The 27,003-nt window shown below is 38.2% G+C and overlaps 1 protein-coding gene across 1 annotated transcript in view; it reads right to left on the bottom strand.

Moving 5' to 3' along the window:
• Positions 1–27,003, bottom strand: part of ERBB4 (erb-b2 receptor tyrosine kinase 4) — a 422,209-nt gene that overhangs the window by 115,691 nt on the left and 279,515 nt on the right. The window contains exons 18-20 of the mRNA XM_062001955.1: positions 13,812–13,944; positions 11,123–11,245; positions 9,588–9,686 (exon numbers count right to left, since the gene is read on the bottom strand). Of these exons, the coding sequence (XP_061857939.1) occupies positions 9,588–9,686; positions 11,123–11,245; positions 13,812–13,944 (355 nt within the window). The remainder of the gene's footprint in view (positions 1–9,587; positions 9,687–11,122; positions 11,246–13,811; positions 13,945–27,003) is intronic.

Below are 27,003 nucleotides of genomic sequence, written 5' to 3'. Positions count from 1 at the left end.
TAAACCACCACAATTATACATGGTGGTCATCACTTTAGCCAGCACCAGTGGCACGAGAAATGTATTTCACATTGATCATTGACCTTTGAAACTCATATTGTGCAAACAAAACACAGCTGCAGTTTGTCAACATAGCCCAAAAAATCCAAATAAGTATTTTCTTAAACATTTTTCTATTGTTTTCATGTTAAACAGTAAGATCACAACAGGCTCTAATCTATCTGAAGCCAATGTAATTATATTTTGTACAGTGCATATTTGTCTATGTAATTAAAGCTCTGGTATTCTATATACAGCAGAAACCTTCAGGATACAATTGTAATCATCTTCTAAGCAACTAGGAGGTAACTATTCTCTCTCTCCCTCCTGTTGCTAATATACAATTTGCCTTACATCAAGTGTTATCCAACTTCTTTAAAATACCTGTCCTGGGACCAAGCACTGACTGATAACAAGGGATGTTTGAAAAAAATTTAGATATATCCTTAGCAGATAAAACCAACCTCATACAGTATCTGCTTTTCTAAGTAAACATTCCAAGCCAATTTAAAGCCAGATCATAATTTAAAAAAAAAATATACTATTTAAAAAAATTTTTCTTAGAGATTACGAGATCAGTGTTGTAATTCAGAGTCCCATCTATAAATTACTATAATTATAATCATTTTCCTACCCTTTCTCTATTGTGTATATTTTGATTGTCCCTGGCTTTCAGGACAAGCTTACCATGTTTTCAAAGCAGAAAGGTCTTCTGATCTTAATGGGTCCAAGACATGCCATATATTATCACAAGTATCAACATCAAAGTTAATATGGAGTATATTGTTCTACAAAATCTTTTTTAGTTTTGGAACTACAATTTCAGTACTGAAGCACTTCAAATCAGCAGTTAGTGCTCTGTAGACCGTGGCCCACATTGTGACCTCAGCTCTGTTTATCCTTGTTACTGCACTGAAGTCTAAAAGGTAGTGTCAGAACATTACAACGATTAGCACCAAGCCAGTCATGTACCAGATTTCTTTGATTACAACCATAGGGACAGTTGACTATCACTTGTAAATAATATGTGAACAGACGTTAATGATTTCATTTTTGTAAATCTATAGCAGTTGCTGATGTATCTACACGTCTGGGTCATCACTGACACAGGGAAAACACAAATTTTGATGGGTTATCTGCAACAACGCACTAAGGCAGAAGTATTCCAAACTACAATATCTTGAAGATAAAACACATTTTGGCAATGATACTTCAAGTTCAGCTCCTATAAGCCTGTACTTCTCTAACGTTACATTTCCATTAAAGATGGACACAGTGTGAATATTTGTATGTATAAAAACAGTCTTGGATTTTTTTTTCCTCATTATCACACAAAAAACTCCCTTGTTCTCTCCTAAATCTAAGGTGACACTATGATTCTATGACTTGGCACTTTGGCAGTATAAAACCAAGTATGACAAATGTAAGGTATTGATGCTCCAGGGCCCTTTGCCCATGCTCACTTTCTGCATTGTTGCTGATCCATGAGTTGCAGTATGTCCTGGACCTCACACACAGTGCCATCAGCCGGCTTTCATAAAAAATCTGGTATGAAGTAGCCAACCCATCTGACACTGAACTAAATCGTGGACTCGTGTACTTAAAAAATTATTAGCCAGCACATATACACAGTTTTACTGCCAGCTCCTCTGACTTATATATCAAGACATTTCCTCATCAGTCTTTCCTTCAAACCCCATTAGATTCACTTTTAATCTTGAACTAGTGAAGGTTTGTTTGGGATGTGTTACATTTAAGTCTGTGGAAACAGTACCCCTTTTTTATGAAGAGTTCCCATAAACCCCTCCATTTATTATCATTGTGGCAACATTTTGGCATACACATTGTTCTTCAGAAACTTAAATATTAACATGTGCCTATTTTATATTGTTAATGTGAGCTGGAGGCACAAAATAAAAGCACAAAGCAACAGAGAGCTTCAGTTTCTTTTATTTGTAAGTCAGCAGTAGTTGCTTAGTTTTCAAAGTCTGCTTTAAAACTGGATATCTGTTTTGGCTGCTTCTTGCAAACTACCAAGCACTATTCAATAATCTCATCTTCCATTTTTCCAATTTTTTTCAGTTTTATTTCTGTACTTTGCATCTGAATGTCAGAAAGACTCTGCCAAGAACTCTAGCGTCCCCAGTTGCCTTGCTGATGTTTAAGGAATGTGGTTTCTTGTGTGTGTAATTAACAAGCCTACCAGCTCTAGCCTACCACTCCAGCAAGATCTGTTCCTACACAGATGATCTCTTCCTTAAATCATACCATCTACTTTTTTATGCTGATGAAGAGATGAGCACCTGCAGCACTATCATGTTGGGAGCCAAGTCGCCAAAATTCATGGCCTTACAGTATCCATTAGAAGTTTTTACTGAAGTGCACAAGATTGTTCTCCTAAAAGCTCACATTCAGATACAAAATACATAAAAGTCTTGGGAAAATATGAAGCTAGAGGACAGAATTCTGGGTCATGCCCAGATATAACAAAGTAAAGAGTGGCAACATAGAGTGCAATGCCACAGTACTGTAAGCAACAGAAAAATCATCATGGAAATACAAATCTCAGGAGCTTCTGATTAAATCTCCAAATTAAACTACTGTGTGCCACTTTTGATACTCATAATACCACTTTTCTGCCTTTTTATTTAAAAAAATATTTTCATCCTTTGCATGTTCAATTACTGAACACTTTTTTTTTCAAAAAGGCTCTCTCCTCCTGTGTCCTGAGTGGCAACCATCTGTAGTGGCAACTATGGCATCCTGACTTCCATAACAATAACAGTTACAGCTAAGGAAATAACTGATTTCATGTTTTAGTAACCAAGCTCAAAAGTACACTCCAAAGCCACAAATATCAACCCTGTTACTGGTGTGCCTCATATCTTTATAAAGAAATCGTAATACAAGGCACCAGCTCAAAATGTTCCCTTCACACACACGGTCTTTATAGCCAAAATTACTTCTTGAATTAGATGAGAATTTTTAATAGTTTTAATCAATCTACAGTTATGTTTCACAGTAAATAAAGTAACATTCCTTCCTGATCTTCTCCCCACTAACAGATTTACCCAGCCTTTTGCAGAGTCTTCAAGTTGTAACACAACACAAACTTTAAACAAGGATTAATTAAGGAAATTGTCATCAACAAAAAGCTTCTGAATATACTTCCTAACTAATTTAGGAGGAACTCATAACACCAGTCACTCAATAAAGCACGTGATTCTGCCTTAAACCTGTGGCAGGCTTCTTGGAAGGATGACTCCAGAGGTGAATTCCTAGCCCTGTTGAATTCACTGGAAAGTTCACATTTCAACAGGGCTCATTTACTCCATCACCAACAGTAGGCAAACTCTTTCCTCCACTATATTTTCGAGTTAAGAGTGTTATGCCAGCAAAACTGTTTCCAAACAGTTTGATTTGTCTGTCTATGCTTGTACTTCATCCCTTCTCTATAGATATTTTCTCTGTACCCCCACATACTCTTGCATACCGGAAATTATACACATACACAACAAATCTCACCTTTGGATATTAAAGAAGGAAAAATTACTGGAGGAAGTAAACACTTAAAGAGAAAATTATTACTTAAGATGGAAAGAAAAGAAATGTGGCCTTGCAACAGTTAATCTTCGGATGACTAAAAGCAGCTAACCTTCAGAAGTGATCAGATTTCCAGCTTCTGTGGAGGCTGATCACTCTTGGGGCTTGCACATGGTATGCAGTGTTCTCAAGGACAGGCTGATTTCTGGCATCTCTGGACATGTTGGAAATCGCAATTGCAATCACAGTGAACTTCTGTGCCTGGAACTGACAGGCAAACAGTTCCCCCTCCTAAGTGGTGATACTTAACAGAGTGCATTAGTAGGAGGAAGAGGAGAGACTGCACAAAAAGGAGCCTACAATCAGATGAGTTAGGTCACCCTTTGCCCCCCCATTGCCAGCAGCTTAACGTGATGGAGTGAAAATCTGTTTGCAATGCAGCTGAAGCACACTACCAGGCAGTGCAGTACCAGTGCTGTTCCTTAGCAGCTGTTCTTACAGGAACCCCGTATGCCAGTTGGAAAGAATGTTTACAGAATTGACAGCAGACAAGGGTAAGGCAAAACATCCCACTGCTGCCATAAAGGATTTCATTTGATCCTGAACCTTCCCTTTAAACTGAGATTCAAGATTAACTCAGTTGTATTTCCCAAGCAGCCCTGCAGTCAGTGGAACGACTGTGGGGTGCCCAGATGTACTATCCAAATACTGTCAGCAATAATGTTTTTTCAGACTTTCAGAAATCTATACATGAACTGTCAAGACCTGGGTCAAACATTGGGCTAGGTAGCATAAAATGTATACAAGCAACTAAAAATAATTCAAGGGACAGGAAAAAATATTTCTTCAGTCACATTGCTGTCTAAAGCAGGATCTTATAAGGACACTCAGTGTAAATGCAATGCATCTATGTCAAATGAAAAACTGTACATCACGAAGTGTGTCTGTAGGGAGCCCCAGGGCTCTATGAAAGCTGCTGTGGGCCAGGGAAGGAACTCAAAAGCTTCAGCTTAAAATCTTCCTAAGCTTAATGCCAATGGTGGAAACCAAGAACAGGTGAGTCTTCTCTCAACTTCACCTGACTAGCTTGATGTAGCTCCAGTGTGCTTTCCACAGTGGCGTCGAGACACATCTAAAGAAACAAAGAAAGCATCTAGATCTTTCCAGATCTCTGTGGGTTTTCAGCTGAACGGGAGAGAATATTCTCTTTTACAAGTCAGCTATGTGATTTTTTCCCTCTTGAAAGCTCTGAACCAAAGGTACATTCAATACATCTTGAGTACTTGCTTATATCATAAGATAGGCTTGCAATTCAGGAAAGGCCGTTTCTTTTTGCAGTACAACTGACAGCTTTATTAATTTAGTTAATTAAGCCAGATACAAATAAAAGATGTGGGTATTAAGCCCCTATGCACAGCTGTTTGCATCTTGCCTGGTGAAGGTCACTGTCACTTATTACCTTTTCAGTTTGCTTGACAAATGCTGTCCTGCGCACTGACCACTGCTCCTAGAGACAGCAGGGAACTACAGTATGTCCAGGCGAAGTCAAGAAGGCCCTAGATCTTAATTATAAAACCATAAAAGAAACCAATTGCCTCTGAAGCTCTCTCACCAGGAAACAAATGAGAACGGGAAATTTATTTCCAGTCATAAATCCCAAACCCTTCACTTTAATGTCTCCCAAGTTAACTTCCTCACCTACCTAAGCAGCGCTGCCTTCTATTATTAGCTCCTGGCCCAATATCAGCTGACCACCATCAGTCAAACTGTCTTCATCTCAATGAGCTCAGGGACTCTCAAGAAACTATGTGTATGCAGACTTGTGTTTGCAGCCTCTAATTATTTTCTAACAGATAATGGAGCATTTAAGTTCAGGGTGGATAGATTACACTTGTAAGTGGATCAAAACCCTGGACAGAATCACAGCTCACAGGATTACTTCTTGGAAACATCAAGCTTAGAGGGCTTGAGAGAAAAAGCCCTGATCAATTGCCAGTTTCCTCATGACAAATTAGTCTAAATATATTTTCTTTTCAGCCTCAAAAATGGGTTGCTATGCTTTCCAACTGCAGGATGACTTCAGAATTGCATTACATTATCAGTCAAGCATCTGGTTTGATGTTAAACCATCTGATCAGGCCAATGGCTACTTGACTTAACAGTCAAATAGTTTAAGGCTGAAGAGGTGAAATTGTTTTCCCATTGAAATTATAAGATCCTGTTCTACTAGTAAATAGTCTCTCAGCTGTGTATTTGCCTTTCTCCTTACAATAAGCCCCTCTTCCCTCCATAAAACTCAAGACCCTCATACATTCCGTTACCAGCCTTAGGGTGAGGAGCAGGACATCCTTCCTTCCTGATAACCACTGTGCCTGCTGGTGAGCTCCCTCCCAGGCTTGGCTGTGGGTAGAGCAGTAGCCAGAATGCCTGCACTCTGAATTCCCATCCCAGCACCTTTCTGGGGCCGATGCAATGTGACCCTCCAAGCAGGGGAGAAGCTACATCCTGCACCTTGTGCATCCAATCGTTTCAACACCTGAGGGGAAGACCTTAGACTGAAAATTATTCCAGAGGTAGTACATATTCAGAAATAAATGGGAAAAAAAAAGGTAAACCTTCATTTTACAAAACAGTAGCAACAATCTCTGCAAACTGAACACAAATCCATAGAAGTTCACATGTACATTCTATTTCTTCTCTGGAGAATGTAGGGTGGGTTAACTTAGTAGATTCCGGCTTCCAGTGTTGTAACAGACACAGACTACTGCAGTGATTAAAACTATGTAAGAAAGCACAGAGCAGAGGAAAAGAAAAAGAGCTAGCTGGGAATGTGTGGAGAAAGCCTGGCAGACACTGCTGCAACTCCCTGAAGCAGGATTCCAAATAAGGGATATATTTTTTGATGATGGCAAATTCATCATTCCCTGACAGGATGAGGGTGGGAGGTGTTCAGCTATAGCAGGTGCTAATATCATGCATTCTATCATTATAGTCATTACAGATCCATTAGAGGGTGTTCAAGGTTCTGAAATGACAGCCCAGTAGCCAAATTGTTGTTCTTTACTCTTTTAGCCTAACATTTAACAAAATTTCAGGAGCACTTTTAGACGTACATTCTGCCAACATTAGCAGTTTTAACCGGAGCCTATGGACAATGCCACTAACACCTATACCGGCTATTTCTGTAGACACTGAAGTGTCTCTCTGTACATAAGCTGCTGTTTACAAGAGGCTTTATGTCTTCCAGAGCCTCTCCAAAGGAATGCTAAGTTTTACTTGCAAGTCCAAGGACATACACAATCAAGTAAGAAGTAATTGCTGACAAAAGCACACTTATACTTGACAAATACAAAAAGACAAAAGTCAAAGGTGTGACTCATATAATAATACCTCCTTCCCACAACCTCCTCTTCCCATTCATAACCAACAGGTCAGACACTTAAAGAAAGAGCTACTCCCCCACTATGTTCACAATGGCACTTAGCCAACCTTTAAAAAATGTGATACAACTGGCTTTAACCAACAATGACTATTCATAATACTCTTTTTACTGAAATCTGAACTGATGCATTTTGCTTTCGCATGTACACTTACATTTTCCTCATAAAATAACACTGGGAAACACTATCAGGTTTTGTCAGGATAGTCATACTGACCAAAGCCTTGGAGTGAGAATGAGTAACTTAGTCTTCAATGAAAGATGTTTAAGTTGTCTTCTTGTAATAACTTAAAACATTAAGAAGTTTAAAACTATGTCGTTTCTGGGACACAGAGGAGCAGTGAAATTAAAACCATAAACAATGCTTTGCATAAATCTTTTTTAAAATGTGTCTTGTTTCAGGAAATAAATGACTGGGTTAAGAGGTGAGGACAGCAGGAATGTCTGCACAATTGCACAAGCAACTATTTCAAAAGATGAAACTTGATCTTCATCAAAGCAACAAAGGATGTTACAGACCACTGTACATATACCAAATGCGACATTGATGTAAGACTTAATGTCACATATTAACTCACAACGTAGTCCAATTATTTTTATTATGATTAAATAAATCTTTAAGTTATTATTAACCTCTAGGACTAAAAATAACTAACTTTTCTCTCACCTTGTTATTACTGCATCAGAGACTCATGAGGAACTGTTAAATTAAAAAGTAACCTTTCCTAGCGTGGCTGTACCTTACATAGCTAAGATCTCTAGTTTCCAAAAAAACTTCATAATTTCTGAGCCATTTATCAGGTGTTATGATGCATATACTGAAGAGAAATGTAGTGCAGTGAATTAAACCAGCTGATCAAGCTGACCTATGAAAGCTCAGACAAGGAACTTGGTCGTTTATCAAGGACTTTGTTTTCTTTGTAGAATACTTCAAGGTTCATTGATACCAGAGAAGGAGATACTACTGTTATTTCTCTCTCAGATCAGAGTCAGATTCTCAGCTGGTGCAAGTTGTTTAGTTCCACTGACTTTCATACAGTGATAACAAGTTCCTCGTCTTGAGGCTGGAAGCTACATCACTGACCACCAGCGTTAGTCATGGAGCACAGGTGGCATTCAGTGCCCTTGCTCTCTCTACACAATCACTTCAAAAGGGTGCTGAAAACCAGCTCTTCTCTTGCTGGAGCTATGCCACAACACTCTTCATCATTATTTTGTCCACTAAGTAAACATCTAATCCTCTTTATTCCTTTAGTACAATTCATTCCTTTTGAACAGGACCAAAACAACCTTGTTTTTTTCTAAACTTGTGCACAATGATTACTGAATGTCATCAACATAAACACATAATGCTCTGGAAAAAGTGCAGGTTATACTTTAATCTCTACTGCCTTTGTCCAGTTGCTTAAGAATGCACATGTGATAGTTTTCCTGAAATAACTAAATCTATAACTGCATGTTTCTATTAATTTATCGGTGAAAGAACAGACTACATAACAAGAGTATATTGTCCTTGTGGTTTACAGTCTCATTAATGCTTACCAAATTAAGCCTATAGACTAAATAGATTTTCAGGACTTTTAAGTCTCATGAAATTTTTAACAGAGATTTACAAAAAGGTACAAATTTCTCTGATTTGTCAAAAAAATGCACATGCACATTCATAGTGTCAATACAGCTCGATCTTGACATGGAGCTAAAAATTGAGTGCATAGTCTTGGTGAACACAGAACATTCATGAAAATTAGGATCTTGACCTTTTATTAACAGTATTTCAGATTAGTGAAGCAAAAGTGCTTTTTAAAAAAAAAGTATCATTCTTTTTCTACCTCCCTGTTATGCTTTACTGCTGCTGACAGCTTCCAGACACCCAGTGCTTTGTTCTCAGGAACAATGAAGCAGAAGAGAGACGAGGCTCAATTTCTGTTCCTCTGAGTTCTGCACCAGAGGAGACTTGCATACTCTCACCTCTAGTTTCTCTGCTATGGAAAGATAAAATATCTGGCACATGGAACAACAGTTTCAGCCTTGCACTGATGGGAAGATCATTTAGAAGAAAACTCCAAGCATCTTAGTGTACATGACACCTGCACAGTGAAAAACTCAGCCCTTCATTACCACAGAACTGGCATTACCTTGGTAGCCCAAGTACTTAGGTCATCAAATGTAATAATCTATCTGTAATATAGTAACCTGAGCAGAGCATTGCCTCACACAGATCTGCCTAGCTCTACAGCTTCAGAGAAGCAGCACTGACCTATGGTCACTGGCTAATCATTGCCACCAAAGGGAATGCTATGGAGTTGCATTAACACTGAAACGGCTTGTCAAAGACTCAGGGGGGATGGAAGCAGCCTACACACAAAATCAGCGTCTGATTTTTTTTAGGGATGTGATATTGTAGCAGTCACTGAACATCATCACAATACTGATTCTGTGTGCAAACCTCCTTCTGCTATTTTAATATAAAGAAAGAAAACTGGCAGAAACTCCTCTTTACAATCTCTGTGGACTACAGAAAGACATTCCCATCAAAACTCAAAGACACTGATCATCTCTTACTTACATCCATAAACTCGACATTGGCTTTCGGACCAGTGGTCTCATTAAGGATCTTAATGGCCACAGGAATCTTTACGGTTTCTCCTTCAGGGACCCAAATCCCCTAGGAAAAAGAAGAAAAAGTGACAGAAGACTAAGGCAACAACCATCACTAAAAAATCATTCAGAGCCACAGTTCTTTTTGATGCATTTTGGCACATTGTGCAGATCAGTTAGGAACTGAGAATACACAAAAGCTATAAAATAATAAAAGTCACACAAAACTACTTCTTACACTTATGTAGAATGACAGATTTTTTATCAGTGAATGTCATCATCAGGCCCCTTTATTTTCCTGTCCACAACTGGGTTTCTAGAGAGTAACATCTGCACAATGATGCACGTACTTTCTCCACTGACTATTGATTCTGATAAAAAAAATCTGGATTTTCTGTCAGGATTTTGATTCTAAACTCACTGAAGCTATCAAGAGACTCTCAAAACTGATTGTCACTAGGTCATACTATCATACAGGAATAGGATAAATCTAGGGGCTACAGCAAAACATCTAGGGGCTATTTCTCTAATTAAATGATATCTGAGAATTAAAAGCTTAGATGGCTAAAAAGTAAACTTCAAAATTAAAACTCACAAACTGTGTGTGTGTCGGGATACTTTTCCACCCTTCATGACTATTGCTGTGTTCTTGGAAACCTCATACTACCCATCTTCTACCTCTTTATTATAGTCTGAGTATATTAAAACAGACTATTAAAAAATATATTCCCATGATCTTGTAGCTGTAGTGACGTGATCTGTACCTCCTCCATTTCTTTAACAGTTTTAAGACGGATGCGGTATCTGCCCTTCTCCAGTGTTCTGACCTACTGCCTTGATTTGGCTGGTTTGGGTTGCTCCCAAAGGTTTGGGAGAATGGTTTGACTTGGCCATTAAGCCCTATGTCATACCTTTGAGATCTGGATATTAACAAAAGATCTTAAAAAATATATCTTTAACTGAAGCATTATTTCCTTGTGTGTTCTGCCCTTGCAACCTGGTTGCTAATGGGTGCATTGACATAATTAATCTGTTTAAATGTAAGAAACAGCAAGTATTATGGTTTAGCTAATGACAATATTGGCTTACAAGTTATTATTACTACTACGAGACCCACTGTGACACTTGCAAAATGAGAAACAAAGCTTTTCTGGCTTTCCAAAAGTGTACTTTGAGTTATTATCTAAGAACAGAATGACAAACATTGATGCTGCATTTTAATATCAGACAGTCTGGCTCGTGTGGTCCTCTTGCATACAAGAATGATTGTGCCTGATGCTCCTTTTCTCACCAAGAAATACTATCTGTACATATGATTAAAACCAAAGTCAACACTGGAGCCTTGAAGATGTGCCCCTCCCACATACTTTTACTATTCTGAGTTTCCCAGCTATGTAGGGCTCATGAACCCATCCACAGTACATAGTGCTGTGCTGCAACACAGAACTTGACTATTCAAAGGTTAAATGAGGGAACTTCCTGCTGTAGAGTGAAGACTCTTACCTTGTATACAGTTCCAAAAGCCCCAGAGCCAAGAACCTTGACTCGTTTCAGCTCAGTTTCCTTCAGGATACGAAGCTGTGCTTGGTTGGGTGCTGTGCCACTTGGAGTCAAGGGTTCCACAAGCTATGAAGGAAAATCCAGCAGTCTTACATATTTGAAAATGTGACAACCCATCAGACGTTTATACTGAAATATAAATTTCAGTTTATACTGAAACTAAATACTAGAATAAAATGGTGGGGTCTATTGACCATTGACTTGCCAACTTGTGGAGGGGTTTTTTCACCTTCAAACGCAAATGAGCAAGGTTACAAAACCGAAACACTTGATAGAGAAAATCCACACTTAATGTATAGTAATTTCCACCAGGAATTGCATGATAGAATTATGAACTGGAAATTGAATTGGTGTCACAATAACACACCCAAGGACTTTTGCTAAAAGAGGCAGTATAAATATTTTCCACATGGCAGAAATATAGTATTTATTATCATTGCACCACATTCTATTTTTGTCCATTTTAGTGTCTTTAAAGTTGGCCATATTTCTTTCTAATAGTTCTGATTTAATGGTTCATCACAACCTTATTCTGTTTTGAGGAAAGGATTATTTTTCTGAACTGCTGCTATATCACACAGGAGGAAAGCTTTAAGGAGAAAACATCTTATAGCAGACCTCTAATTTATAACAGCCACTAATTTACTGGGGGAAAAAAGGGCACAATTAAACAAACAACTTGGTCAAGGTGTCCCAAGAAACTTTCTAAATGAGTCACAATGCACATTCAGTGAAAAATGCTCTCAGATTTCAATGTTATACTCTGCCAGAAAAAAACAGTGCTTCTTTAAATATAAACTAAAAATATATGAAAAGGACAATACTCTAAACAATGAAAAATAGTTTGTGCTTTTAAAAGATGAGGAAAATAATTCAGGGCTAAACTACTCAAATTGGTTTGAAACCACTGCAGTGTTTCAAAGTCGTTTGTTTACAAGGCTAAACGCCCCATGCTCTGCAGTTTCAGAACTGCTTCTATGGCTCTTTGAGCAGCATGAACTACTTAATTAGTTGACCAGACTAATTAGTTTTGTTCAGGTGAAAATACCAGTATCCAGAAATTACTGGCAGAAGAAAACATAACAAAGCCATCTGTCAGCTGTACTTTTTTATAGTGATTTCTTTCCTCTTTTCAACTGTAGATGTCCGGTACTTACACTATGAAAGAAGGAAGGTTTACTATAAAAGAAGAGTAGACAGACTGGTAGTACACTCTTGTATTTTCAGTTTGTAAAGAGTGAAAACAGCTTCTGTTCCAAAGTCTCCCAACACAGGTGTGGCAGGGACTGTTGTGGGGGTCTAAAAAAGTGCTTGGAGAGTTGTACAGAGAATAATCTACAAAAAGAATGGGTCTGTTACAGCCTCTAGCTAGAAATGGAGATCAGTTATAGTTGCTTGTGTGCTTACCTCAGGATGCTCCTGATTTAATCTTTAGTTTCTATGCCAAGACAACGGGTTTCCCACATGTTCAGTAGGAGGCCTTGGTCTCTCAGAAACTACTGTCAGACACAGCTTTTAGCTGGACTTCAAGGTCCATACTTTGCAAATGCAAAGAAATTTTGCTGCTTAAAATAAGTAGGGGCTAATTCAATAGCAAGATTTATGGCACCAAATATTGTTAAGCTTTCTGTACATGTGAACAGTATTTAACAAGCAACACAAATTCTAGCCAAGCACAAAGATACTTAGGCAAACCAATTGGGGATGCATAAATCATTTGCTTCCAAGCTTTACAGTGGAGATGAGTGGGAGCAGAACCTTTGGAACAGAATAAAACCCAGCATTGTTAACAAAGCCTTACCAAAGGATCACTAGCTAACGGTATTCCCAAGCTTTATTATCTTACAACGGGGGACTCTAAAAAGATCATCACTTGCAAAGTATCTCAAGTATAGGTCTGAGGAGATAATAGTAATCACCTTTGCTGTAGCTGACAGGTAACGATTTAATGTTATGTTTAAATATACTTCCTAGATTGCCCCCTCCACTACTGGTATTTCAAACAGCAGGATGGAGTGGGCACAGCCTCTTTCCTACAGCTCCATTGTGCATTTTTGACAGTAGAACTAAGAACTTCATTTGGTTAAGCTTTGGGAAGTATCTTGGCGTAATAAAATACATCATTATTACTGAACATGGATACAGGCTTTGACAAAATCTGGACCCCAAAGGCATTGTAGTCATTAGGAAAAACAGTGACAGTCCCTGCAGTTAAATATTCCTGATGAGCTTAACCTTGCATCAGAGCTCACTGAAGGAATTTACCCAAGTCTTAAAAACTGAACTCAGTATGGATGAAAACCTGCACTACTTAAGTATGAGAGCTGCTAACTATACTGATGAAATGAGACAGAAGTTCAGTTGAAAGCAGGGTGAGAGTTCAAAATTCTGGTGGAACATGACTTTGTGATCATGTGGATCTTTCTTGGTCTTCAGAAGCTGTGAATTTATATAAGTACAGAAAACTAACATCTTGAAATAGTTTCGTTCATTCCATCAGTGTTGTCTTGCAGAAGTTAGTAAAAGGATTTCTGCAGATTTCTCTCGTAACTGGATTGAAGTCCTGAACATCTTTAATATAAAAGCAGAACAGCTCTGCATATCTTTCTGTGAGAATGAATCACACACTCACCTCAGTCTCCAGGAATCTTCGCAATGCTCGCTTCTTTTTAATGCTTTTGCGCCGAACATACACAGCAAACGTCAGGCCCACAATGACGATGATGAAGAGGCCACCAATAACTCCCGCAGCAATCAGAGGGGTTCTAGCAATGAGAATCAGAGGCTTTATTATTAGGTAGAGTGAGAGATCAAAGAATATTTGGGAACATGAAACACGATCACTTGGAAAGCTTATTAACTGCCTTTTAATCATAATTTCTAAGTCAGTCCAAATGGAAGGCAGAGGAAACACATTAACACATGGTATGACTTTTCTTGGTTTTAATCAATATACCAATTTTACTTTTTTCAAACTGCCATGCACATGTGAGGAGTCGTGTGGACAAGGAGACACAACATGCACTTTTGATGGCAAATGCAAAACTGCAATGGCAAAATGAGGATACAGATATCTGCAGTTATCCTGCAAGACCCTGAACTGTGCTTACTCTTTGGCTCCATCTGGGTTAACTCATGAGCTTGTGTGTTTAGGGGAAAACAAGCTAATGAAAAACTCCCAAACAATATAATGTGCCTTCCCAAGTGTGAAATGAGAGACAACTTCAAACATGATGATCAGTAGACAAATTTGGAGGCATCATACTCTTGTATCTTCCTCAAGTAGAGGATATTTATATTTAAACAACATAATTCTTGACTAGAACCATGCACCCTCTTGGAACTTCTGGTTCATTACTATTACATTGTAGTCAGGGGTTATGGCTGCGCCCATCTGCTTTTGCTATGTCTTTTCAGCACAGCCAAATCCTGGACCAAAAGATTGGTGTGATGGAGCCAAAAACACTCCTGTGAACAATGTCAAACAAGGCTATGCTTTTGCACAAGATCTGCTGTCCCTCTTCTACTCCTATAACTCCTTTCAGCTCTCCAGGCTTCTAAGCAGCATGGGCTACAATTACTGTTTTTCTTTTCCACAGTGATAAGATATAGTAGACTGGTATCATGGTAGATACTATACAGGCAACAAAAAGAATGTCTCAGAGAGCCACTCTTTTTGACTTAGTAGTCCACATTTGGAGATCACCTACACAGTCAGTGGAGAGAAGTAGGCTCCCTCCAAAGAAAAAAAGTCAAAGCAATAGGTGCTCTGACTCAGTTTTCTCTCCACTTCTAAAGAGCAGGCAGCAGCCTCTAAATCGGAACCTTAAATGAGGCATTTTCACAGCATACTAACAACTTACCAACATCAGCATACTCACAGCATTTAACGTCCCTCCAACAATGGCAAGACAGTAGCCAACAAGATGGGTAAAAAGAGACATCATGACAACTGCAGCATGTGAAAGGTGCCAAAACCACTGCCTGCTAAGTAGGGGAAATGGGTCAATTCATATTGAGATTGTGGAAACATCAGTGCTATGCTTTAACAGCCTTCCTCAGTTATGTCTGAATGCTGATGGAAGATATAGTATGGCCTATCAATAAAATTGTACCAGATAGCTATTGAATATTTAAAAGGAGTCTCCCACGGGAATGATGTATTGATTTATCTGACCCTACTTTTTATTTCCTATCACAGAGCAGAGTGGTGGCAAGCAGTGTCACTGAACTTGGTTTGGTATGTGTCTATATTACTAGTAAACTCATTTTGAAGCCCATCTCTTAGGCATCCTGACTGTCCCTTGTCATTGCAGTTTGGTTCAGAGAGGTCTTGAAGCACACAACCTGGATTCCTTTCAGATACAAACCAGAAGACATGTTTCTGGGGTGCCCCAACGTGCTCCAATCTTTAACTGGCATTACGGTCCACATGACCAGACTAGAGCTAGCCTAGACGTTGAAGTCATTAGCTATTCCAGCCTCCAGATCCAGTTCTACTGTGTCACTTGTTTCATGTTCACAGACACAAAACCTCATGCTCTCACATACAGTTATGAAAGCACTGTGTTTAAAGCACTGCTATCATGTTTGCCCAGGAAAAACACATTAACATTGCAGAACACTGTGAGGCCGATTACAGTTCAAAGACTTGAAGACAGAAAACATAAAGTCTGCAAATAACGGAAGCTGAATGTTGTGTGGCTGTGAAATGGATTACAATATCTGGTAAACACAAGTCCAGTATCACCTACTCCTCAGCCAGAGACCCTTCATCTAGTTTGGCCTTTGGACACGTTGCCCTTTCTAATCCCACTGGCTACTCTGCTGATTCACAGAATCTCCAGGGCTGGAAAGGACTTCAAAAGATCATTTAGTCCAACCCCCCTGCCAGAGCAGGACCACCTAGGGTAGGTCACACCAGCTCAGATTAAAGGACTGACATATCCACCCAAAACAATGTTCCTCTTCATTTGCATGTGCTTTCCATGATGCTGATGGAAATTCTGAGTAACAAAAGACTTCTATGGAGCTAGTACTTATTCATGTTCTTGAGCGGTAAAAGCAGAGATTTTTTTTTAAATGCTGTATGAACAATCATTTAATTTTTAACAAACACCACCAAACTACAGACTGACAAAACAGGTAGAATATCTCTTGGCTTTAAAGTGTGTATTTATAGCTTTCCTAACAGCTGTCAAAATAAACAATTAGAGTTTTATGCTACTGTGTACACTAAAAATAGTTCAAATGATATTAACATGATAGACAGTAAAAAGGAAACAGTTCCAAAGGAGACATAAGAACAAGCAAAGAAAGTAAAATTCCTTGAAACCCTTTTATTGTCATAGAGTACAAGGGTTCAAAATGAATCTTTTTCATTTACCATCACAACTCACATTGACTTTAGAAAGGGCTTCACACCTAAGTCCACCGTCCCTGCATAAAAATCATGACAGACACAAACATCACACTTAAATGGTTGTGAGTGTATATAGTGCAGCTTCTCCTCACTCTGCTACTGAGCTAAGCCCCAGAGTCAACAATCATGTGTTTTATCTGCTACACTACCAAACCACAAATCACTGCCTTCAATGGCTTCTGTGGTCATCAGTGCACATCACTGGAATTTCCAAACACATGTAGATTAATTTCTAAGCCCAGTTTTATGGGTGTCACCTTCCTCATTTGGGTTATTTTACTGAAGTCTATTAGGTTAATTTTACTTTTCTATCTCTTCTGCTAATATCTTCAATTCTCCTGTATCATTTCTCTACTGCTTTCATGTTTGCAGTATCTAATATTAATACTCTGTTGAATTTCATTAACATACTGTTTATCTTTCTTTTACATAATTGTACAGGTTGTTTAACACAGATTCCTGCAAGCTGGTGCTGATCAGTGAGTGATGCTGCTGGAGACACAAAACCTTTCTCCCATTTTGTTATTTTAATCCAATCCTTGGGGTTTTTTTTTTGCATATACACTTAGGCAACATTTCAGTTTCACATACAGCTGGACACACAAATCTCCTTATTTCTAGCGCCATTAAGGATTTAATCCACTTACATTTTTGTTGCGTTACTGTCCCACAGTCACCGCTGTCAATGTAATTCGCTACATTTGCCCACCTCAGACTACTGGCCACTTGAAATCAATTCCATGACAGTTAACAGCAGCAATGTTGATGCAGAAACAAAAATTTCACTATCAACCCCTTCCGTTTTGTTAAAGAAATTTTTAAAGGACCGAGACCCTATTTCTCTGTTAGGGTTCAGAAAGCCTAAGTCAAGCAAAGAGAGATAGTTCCACATCAGTCCTGTCCATCCAGCATAAATAATGGGCAGCCAAAAGTTGATCATAGCTCACATTTCCTTCAGCTCCACCACAAACTCAACAGGAAGCTCCTGATACAGCCACTACTTTTCTTTGAACACTGAAAATCTACTTGAGAGGATGAAAACAGTCTCTGCTAGGTGTTTGTGGGCTTTTATGCTTACCAAAACAGACTTAGCAGTCCAAGAAATATGGCCTTGAATCACAATTCAGCCTCATGTAATTAATTTGCTATTCTCCACCCCTCCCTCAGCTGAGGACAGAATACACAATTGATCAGAAAAGGCGGCAGCAGTGGGAGGGGAAAAAAAATCACATGTGAAAAATCCTGTCTTTTAAACTGGAAATTCTGTATCTGTGGCTAAGAGTTGAAAGTAAAAGTCTGCTATTCCCTTAGGAGAAATAAATAATAGATATTTCTTTTAAAACATGTACTGTATTTTCATATTTAGAAGTGTGTAACACCCACTCCCACGCACCAAAATTGAGACAAACAGTTCAAAGATAGTATTTCAAGAGGGGCAAGGATGCTCAACAGGGGAGCTCCTATCATTCCATCTATTCCAAAACATCAAAACATCTGCAATTCCCACGGTACTTTGAGACCAGGTCTTAAAGCCTAATTACTGATTTAGATGGGTACGTGGTCTTATACTCAACCGGAGAGTACAACAGAAGGGGAGAAAGGAAATAGAAGTGTGGTCCATGGAGTAAAGCTAAGAAAGAACACCTGTTTTTCTGTCTTGGGCATTAATCCACCTAATGATATGTAAATAAACGGAACTTTAAACCTGAGCTGTTTGAGAGCTTTAAGTTCATGTCTCAACCTTCCCCTCCTTGGAGTTTTATCTATATATCCAACCAGGACTCCTTGGAACCTTGAATATTTTCTAAGTAGTCACTTGAAAATTTTTGTTATCAAGGCATTCTTTTTTTCCCAATGGATGATTGATATGTTCTGCATTCCTCATCCTTTCCATCAATGGGGACTTCAGCTGACTCTGAAGCTGTGCTTTTAGAGATCAAATGGATTCTGCTCATCACGGAATGATAATCTTAATATTTAAATATACAAGATAAACATCCAGACTGGAAAGCAAATTTGTGTATGTTTTAATAGCTTCTTTCTGCTGTGCAGCACTCCCCTGGCAGAGCTCTACAACCACAACTTCCAGAGTGCCTGGCATTTGCTGCAGTACTCCCCGGAGGTAAGAAAAATTCATCTCATATTATTCACACTGACACACGCTCTGCTTTATATTTTTCAAGAAAAAGGCTCTCTTCCCGCTTTCTCCACCTAATCTGAGAGTGTTTGAACACTGACAAAACTCACCATTTATGTACAGATTATGAGTTTTTATCACACATAAACACAAATTGTAACTCACAGCTGATCTCACCATTAGTACTAATTCTGCATTTCTTCTAGATATGGGAAAACTGCATTCCACTGTACTGTACTGTCAACAGGCTGTAGTTAAACTCTGGTGACAGTTGTAGCCACAAATTTTCAATCTGCAAAATGACTACAACATTGCAGGCTATGTCCAGGTCCATTCAACAGTTAAGCATCAAACACAATTTTCATTTTGGACAAGGCTAATGCTGACAGATAGCTTCAGTCAAAATTCCTTACCCACATTGGTTCCTATATTGAAGCCTTCCTCAAGCAAGTCTAGATCATTATAATAAAATTATTTGTATGCTTAAAGTTTTTTCACTGGCTTTTTCAAATGAGCAGAACATGCACAGAACAGAGATTTGCAGACTCTAATTAACAACATACAGTCTTTCTTCCACCAGTAAACCACTAACCAAGACATGCTGTTGAGAGCAATTACGCAGTTCAGATATATAAAAATGTTTAAAATATGGTGACATTATTTACTGAAAGTTTGCAAATATTTTGGTTATCAGTGTTAACTGAAAACAAACCACCAAGATACAGATTATGTGCATGCCTTGAATTTTGAAAGTGTGTCTTAATTATGCCTCTCTTTTAAAAGGTAAGATTCCTCATCTCCCTCAGCAAAATAAATGAGAACAAAGAAAGAAAATATTAAGTACAGCTTTGAAAATAGATACAACTTAGAATTCTATACATTAATATATATTACAGATTTGTGACATCTTTATTATTATTAAGCATATAGTGCAGAATGGATTTCTTTAAATACAAATGGCATAATTGAGGAGAGCAATCACATTTCACTTTCCACCATAAATTACTAAGAACTCCTAATTTTAACTCCCTGTTAATTCAGTTGACTGGGAATAAATACTGAAATCTGTGGGATTACATCATCAATACTGAGGCTTTTAGCAGGATTCTCTCCCTGTAAAACTGAAAAGCACATCTAATATTTCTTGCATCCCTGGTATTTTTAGGCTGAGATTTTTCTTTTCTGCTACTCATAAAAAAAGGAATGTTATTGTTTAGAACTTGCAAAGTGACTTTATTTTGAGGCTTGTGCTTTAAGTAAACAGATTAGTGTTCTTTGTAAAATATGCCAAGTCAGGCCCACATAATGTAGATTGATTTGTCTGCGAGAGAAAGCCAGTAAAATCCACTAGATTGGACTCACAAGTGAGGCCAGTTCATGAAATAGAAGAACAATCCTCTTTATAAACTTGTCATATTTTCCATTTTCTTTGGGAAGATTAATATTTCACTTTAAATAAAGGAAACTGGACCCATAATGACCATGGGCACTGATGGGACTGCTCCGAAACAAAACCCATCAACATTAGCTCGAAGAGTTTCTCTCTGCATAAAGCATTCCTGTTAGAAGCAATAAACTCAGTCTGCTTCTCTGCAACCAGTTGCAGCCAACTGAATCTACAATTATGCCTGTGTACATGAAATTACTAAGAAGAAAACATGATTTTCTCAACATAAAGTGTATTTTCTTGTATGACACTATATGCTGAGAGACTACCTTGTCTGCTTGCTATTTGTTAGCTGTCAAATCCAAAATACCACAGAGCAACAAAGCCTAAGGCAGAGCGTGTTACATTGCTTGAGGAGCTGGAGAAACCCAAGGTAGTGCCCGTGTTAAGCCAGTAGGTAGCCAAAACGTGCAATAGGAGCTCGGTCACATAGAGAGTACAAATCCTAGCACAAAATTGGCCACTGAAACTGGGGAAGTACATTCCTTCATTCTGCAATAGGTGTTCAGGGCAGATTTTTATAACATTTTCTTCATTGCTGCATTTTTATTTTATTATGTGTTCTAGGAGAACACAGGCCAATTACCTTTGCCCTGTACCGGTACAACTTCTCAAGCAGATGGCTGAACTCGAGCCTAAATGGCTCAGAAATTATTTCAACCTGCCCTCAGTTTTGCTCCACCCGTGACTGTACAGATGAGTGAATATTGCATTTGGAATTAACAGGAATCATTAACATTTCAGATGGCAGCTTGATTCAATCTGACGCATGGCAATTTTCTTTACAGTTAACAAACAATTATGTAGATAGGTGTATACTCCAGAGATGGGAAAACCAATCAGACCTCTGAGGACACGTAGTCATGATTAATTAGTCATTCACTACTTTGCTCTTTACAACTTCTAGTATCCAATATTTGGTATGGGACACAGAGGAAAATTCACTTCAGTTGGTTGATAAATCAATCCATAAAAATAGTCAACAGGAAGAAATAATTGTATTTTAAATAACCAAGAGAAGGCAACCTGTCTGAATACCGTACTCTTCCTTGGGATATTTTATTTTAAATACTTTCCAAATTCCACCAGTGGAAAGTGCTTGCAATTCACTTAAGTTTCAATTAAGTGTTTGCTGAAATTGAGATATTTAACATACAAAATACTCAAACCCATACACGACTAAACAAAATCTTGCCTGTGGGACTGACTGCACAAGCACTTTGCATACCTTTAAGAAGCTGCAAGGAAAAGACTTCTCTACCCCATATCCTTAATTTTTAGTTTACTTCACAAATCATCAACCTTTGTTTTGAAAATGAATTGATTTCTCTTTTTATACTTGCTTCTTTGGATTGTTTTTTGGAATTCCAGTCTTCCCTGAGAGTAATTGTTCAGAAGCTTCAAGAAATATAAAGCATATTTTTTCTCTAAGTGGTTTTGAACACCGGACTCTTTCCTGTTCCAGCCTTAAAACATATAGGGCAGCGAGCATTTGTTTTTACAAGGTCCAGCCATATTTCACAGTAGGGAACCTTCAAGGACTGTTTTTGGGAAGCAACTCTGAGATTCTGTCCTGCATTCCCTCCTTCCAAAGTCTTTATGTTTCTCCTCTGTGAGAACAGATTCTGTAACCTAATGGGAACCTTTAACTTCTAATTATTTCTGGTCCAGCTCTGCATCTACATTCCCATGAGCCATGTCACTAAGGTCAAAAAGCCTCTTCACGTGAGTGCACAGTCAGACCAAGGTTCAGCACTGGACACTGGCAGAAGAGAATTAAAAAAACCCAACCAAATCATCAAAGCAAAATGGGAAATGATAAGCTGATGAGAACAGAATTGTCATGCTATGCTCCCAATCTTCACATTCCTTGTCATATCCAATCACTTGCTTTGTGAGAGACGTAGAGCTTACATGGGTTTCAGCTGAGGTTTTTAACAAGCAGTGGCATTAAAGCATCTTTTGGACTTATGTCAGAGACTGAAGTTAAGAGTGCATGGAGGATTTGTAGAAGAATGTGTTTGGAAATACACACTTATCTTTTTTGCATGTATTACCCACATTCATTCACACTTATACACACACACTTACAAATTTTTCCTTCAAAGTCTAAATCTAAATAGTAACACCACCACATTAACATTTCATTCTGCACTGGTATAAATATATATAAAAAATACAGCATTTGAGACATTTATTAGAGTACTAGTAATAGCCACACTGCTGCTAACTTCAACACATTCCTTATTTAGCTACTCCTCATTTGAGATCTTAATATGTAGAATTTATCTTTCTGGAGCACGGAAAGGAATAAATACAGCCAGTGCTCATAAATATCAAGGAAAATCCAAGGTAAGTAAAGAGCAGGGTATAAGGAATTTATTTCTGAGTACTGAGTGCTGTTTTCAGATTTATCACTATAATTTTACAAGGACAGCATTCTGTCTAAATATCCTACACTAATTATATCAATCACTAGAAAATCCCATTTGATTATGCAGAAAAACTCACGTAAAATTGAGATCGGCCTTCTGACACAAGGCTTATACAGGATCATATCCTATACAATCATATGCCCCAAAATTCTTCTATGTCTGTAACTTATCAGTCACTTCCTGGTAGTTCATATATTACCAAGCAGAGTGGAGAGAAATTGTTATGTATCTTGCAACTCCTCTTAATCCTAGTCATCATCCCACTGACAGTATTTTCCCAGAGGCCATTCAGAAAAAAAGGTTCAGCTTTAAAGCTCTGAACCCACCCACTTTCACTACTCTCCTCTGTATCCACAGCCACCCAAAGGAATCTGTTGCACTCCACTGTCTGTAAAGCGAGCCAAGAGAAACCAGTCTCTGTAGAAACCAGTCTTTGTGAATATTATCCTCATCATATATTCTCAGCTCTAGTGATGATTTTTTTTGTGTCTATGTATGCAGCAATCTCCTATCATCTTGATAGTCACAGATGTGACTTGATTAGAAAAACTGCCTGTGTCCATGGTGAGGATACTGCTCAGAGTAACCTAGGCTCTACCACAGCTGTTTTATTGTGATTATTCTGCAGTACAGTATGGTTTACATAAAGGCAAATTATAATTTAGGAAAAAAAATCTCTTCCTTCTCTCAAATTTCAGCATGACAGAACATTCCAGAATTTATTGCAGATACTGTGTTATCTAGACATCTTCCAAATGTCAAAAATACTCCTCTTCCAATAGCTGCTAACTACCAGAACAGAGCAGGCCAAGTGTTTGGGAAAAGAGTGATCCAGTTTAAATATCTCTTTTTCCTCTTTTGGCTACAAACCCCTTCCTCTGCCCTCACCATCAAGCCCCTAAATCCAAGTACCAGCATCTCAGGAAGTGAATCCTGCTGAGTTTTTGTGCCTTCCAAGTCTCTCAGCTTCTGAAGTTTATTAGGGCTCAAGAAAACAGAAGGTTCCGATTTCTTTTTTTTCTTCACTTCTTTGGTAAGAGAGAGAGAGCAATTGTCTCCAAATCTACTTAGAAAATACATTAATTTGAAGTGTTTAAGTGAAAAGAGCACAAAAGGGTTGACAAAACCAGCTAGAGAGAAAAGACACCAACATACTGCTACAGCAGTTTGGCTTTGGATTGCTTTCTCAGTAATTGCCTTTTTCTCACTGGGATTTTTCTGTAAAGGCAAAGAATTCCCTTATTTTAAAAACCCATAGATTAAAAGGAACTCAAACATCCCAGAAGTTTGGAATTTGGAGCCTGATCCACTTGTTGATCCAAGAAATCAAAGCAAATAGAGCTCATGCAAGGCTGAAGTGCCGAGATAGAACCGAACTTAGCCTGCATCCAAGTCATTTAGAAGCAGACAATATCACTACCACAAGAGAAGGAAAAACATATCTACAGGAGATGGAACTATTTTAAAGCTAGAATATTACCTCTTCAATCTGTTGTCTATTGTCCTTACTGTGATTGAGACTATGCATATTAAAAACTAGTGGTCCTTTTGTAACGTAGGAATACTTTGTACTTTTTTTTTTCCCCTCCTACATCAGACCATGGAGAGCAAGGAAAGAGATCATTTATTTCTGAAATGTGCACATTTCCTTTAAGGAAGGTTATTCATTCAAAGAAAGCAATATCCACTGATACAGAGTCCACTGAAATGAACTGAAAATATCCTGATGGTTGATTGAAGCCTATCAGGAATTCAGAAGAGACAAGTTTGGCCATTCCATGCTGGTGAATTGCCCAGCTAGAATTAGTCCTCCTTCTTCCAGTCTTCCAGGTCATCACTGGCCTAGAGGATTTGTATATCATGGTCCATGTTCCCAGTATTATTTTCAGATTAATTTGCAGATTAATGTGCTATATTGCCAAAAGTAGAGATCCCAATGCCTTATCTCTTCTTCAGCATGACCTATAAGACTATACTCAGCAACACTGACATCAAGTCTATGGGTTCTACCTTGGCTGAACCTTAACAGTTTTAACTAGAGCAAAACAAATGGCAACAAATGATTAAAAACATACCCTCTGTCATTTTTTTTTGCTTCTACTTTTACACTGTCACTTCCTCTTTTCACTTGCCTCATGTTTCTTTACAGCTTCTGTGTCTTCTAGGAAATATCTGTGCCACTTAATTTTAGTGATATATCTGAACCTTATTAGGTTTACTACAGATAGACACCTATGAATTAAAATGTAACATAAAATAAAATAAGAACATGTAATAAAACTCCAAGACAGCATTTTAAGAGGCAAGTAACACCTTGGTATATTGCTTTGATGGTTTGTATGACACAGGCAGAGCAATCAAAGTTGAAGGCAAATTATTTGAGGAAACAGTTCATACTTCTTACTTAAAAGGTTGGTTGCATTTCACACAATTTTCCTGCAAGTACTACAAGAAAAACTTTATGTAATTTACAACTCACAGACTACATCATGAACTGGACCATATGTAGGCCTTCATCCTGACAACAGAGTTGAATTTGCTCTCAAATTTCTCCATGAATGCCACAAGTACTCAGAATGAGAGATTATCAACTCTGTCCAGAGATGTTCCAGAACAAGCAAATACACAGTAACAACTCACAAAACTCTACCAATGAAAAGCTCAGTCAGAACCAGCCAGCACCTGTTTTTCACATGATCACACAACCTTTCCTTGCTTGTTTGATCATTTAGTCAACCTCAAGTAACTATTATTATCTTCTATTGATTAAACAGCCAATATGTCTGCGAAAGAGCTTGTCCACCAGTGTGTTAAAATGGTGTAATTAAAAATTTACATCAGATTGAAAAAAGCATTTAGTTTTTTGACAAAAGTACCATCTTCCTTAAAGAAAACTCACTTTCAGAGGTTGCATACAAATAAAAACAATATCTAGATACCTCTCTTTCAAGAACTTCATAGTACCAAAGATGCAGCTCCACCAAAGCATCTTCCAGGAAAGGAAGGAGGGACAAGAAGAAGAGGGGAGGACAAAAAAGAAAAAAGATAGAGTCTGCACTGCAGAACAATATAAGATACTTAAGTACCATGCTAGTGCCAGTGGCTTAGAAAACCTGATAGAGATGGATAAATTAGACCTTCAAATTTGTGTTGTTAGCCGAGAAACTTGTCATTGCAAACAATTTGCCTTGAGTTGTATGACATCAAGTACAAATGCCAAACCCCTAACATACAAAAATGCTATTATACTCTTTAAAATAAATGTCCCATTCAGGTGATTACAGAAGGATACAAGAGAGTTCAGTCAAATGGGTAAGATCTGAATGAGTTTTACCTCTCATAGCAAAGGACAGTCTGAAAACTCAGATTTTAACTGACCTAACTGATAACAAACAGGGATATGTCAGGGTAACAGAAACCTTGTGTAAAGTCACTTCAAAAGAACCAAAGCCCAGTATTCAGCAGCTAGATTTGCTTGTCTGCATTCAACTTGGTACTAAGAATCAAAATCCAAAGGAGGAACCTTGGGTCGTAATCTTAGAGCATGAGCCAAAAGCTGATTGCAGCTGAAAGCTATAATCACAGATGTGATTATGTCACACACTTTAAACAATGACAGGAGGAACCAGCAAAATCCTCTGGCCTGAGCATCTGTATGTCACAGTCTATGGGCTTGGCACAAATTCATCCTGCTTGCAAGAAAGAGTTCCAGGCTTTATTTTGCAAATGTAGTGCTGGAGAACAGAACATAGGAACACACTTGGAAAAAAATTACTCCAAGGATTAATAATCCTCATTAGAAAAGCACTGATTTTTTTTCTGCTTTGAATGCATCTTTCCTCGGATGTCATCCATTTAATTATCTCACAGACACTCTAACATCCTTTGCACCCTGCTAGACCAGAGCCATCTTCAAGAAAACTTTCGTTCCTTGTGTACTTTTAGATGATAATCAGGCTCCACACTTAAACCCTCAGCCAAAATAAGCTTTAGCTGCTTGAGCTCCCAAACTTCTTCACTATAAGGCCCAATGTACAAAGCTTTAATTATTCCTGGTGGCTCTTCTCTAAAGCCTCTTTAATATACAGCCCTGAGAAATCAATCAGTCTTTCTGAAGGTAGAGGGTCTAAACTCTTGTTCAACAGTATCCCCTACTATTGTAACAAGGCAAAAGAGAGGAAAAATAACTCTGCTTTACAGAAAACAGATACAAAGTAGGCTGAATTAACAGAGATGGCATTACATAGGAAATTAGCTTAATATTAGCCCCCTTTCCCACTACACTTTGTAGTTATTTGAAACTCTCCATGTAAATTATCTGTATCTTTGGGCTTTTTGCAAGGCATTTTCCTACTCTGTTATTTCACTTTATAGCATGACAAG

The sequence above is a fragment of the Colius striatus genome, chromosome 9, assembly GCF_028858725.1.
Source record: "Colius striatus isolate bColStr4 chromosome 9, bColStr4.1.hap1, whole genome shotgun sequence".
In the NCBI taxonomy this organism is placed as follows: Eukaryota; Metazoa; Chordata; class Aves; order Coliiformes; family Coliidae; genus Colius; species Colius striatus.
Note: the sequence above shows the minus strand (reverse complement) of the source record. Positions and strands in the feature narration are given on the sequence as shown.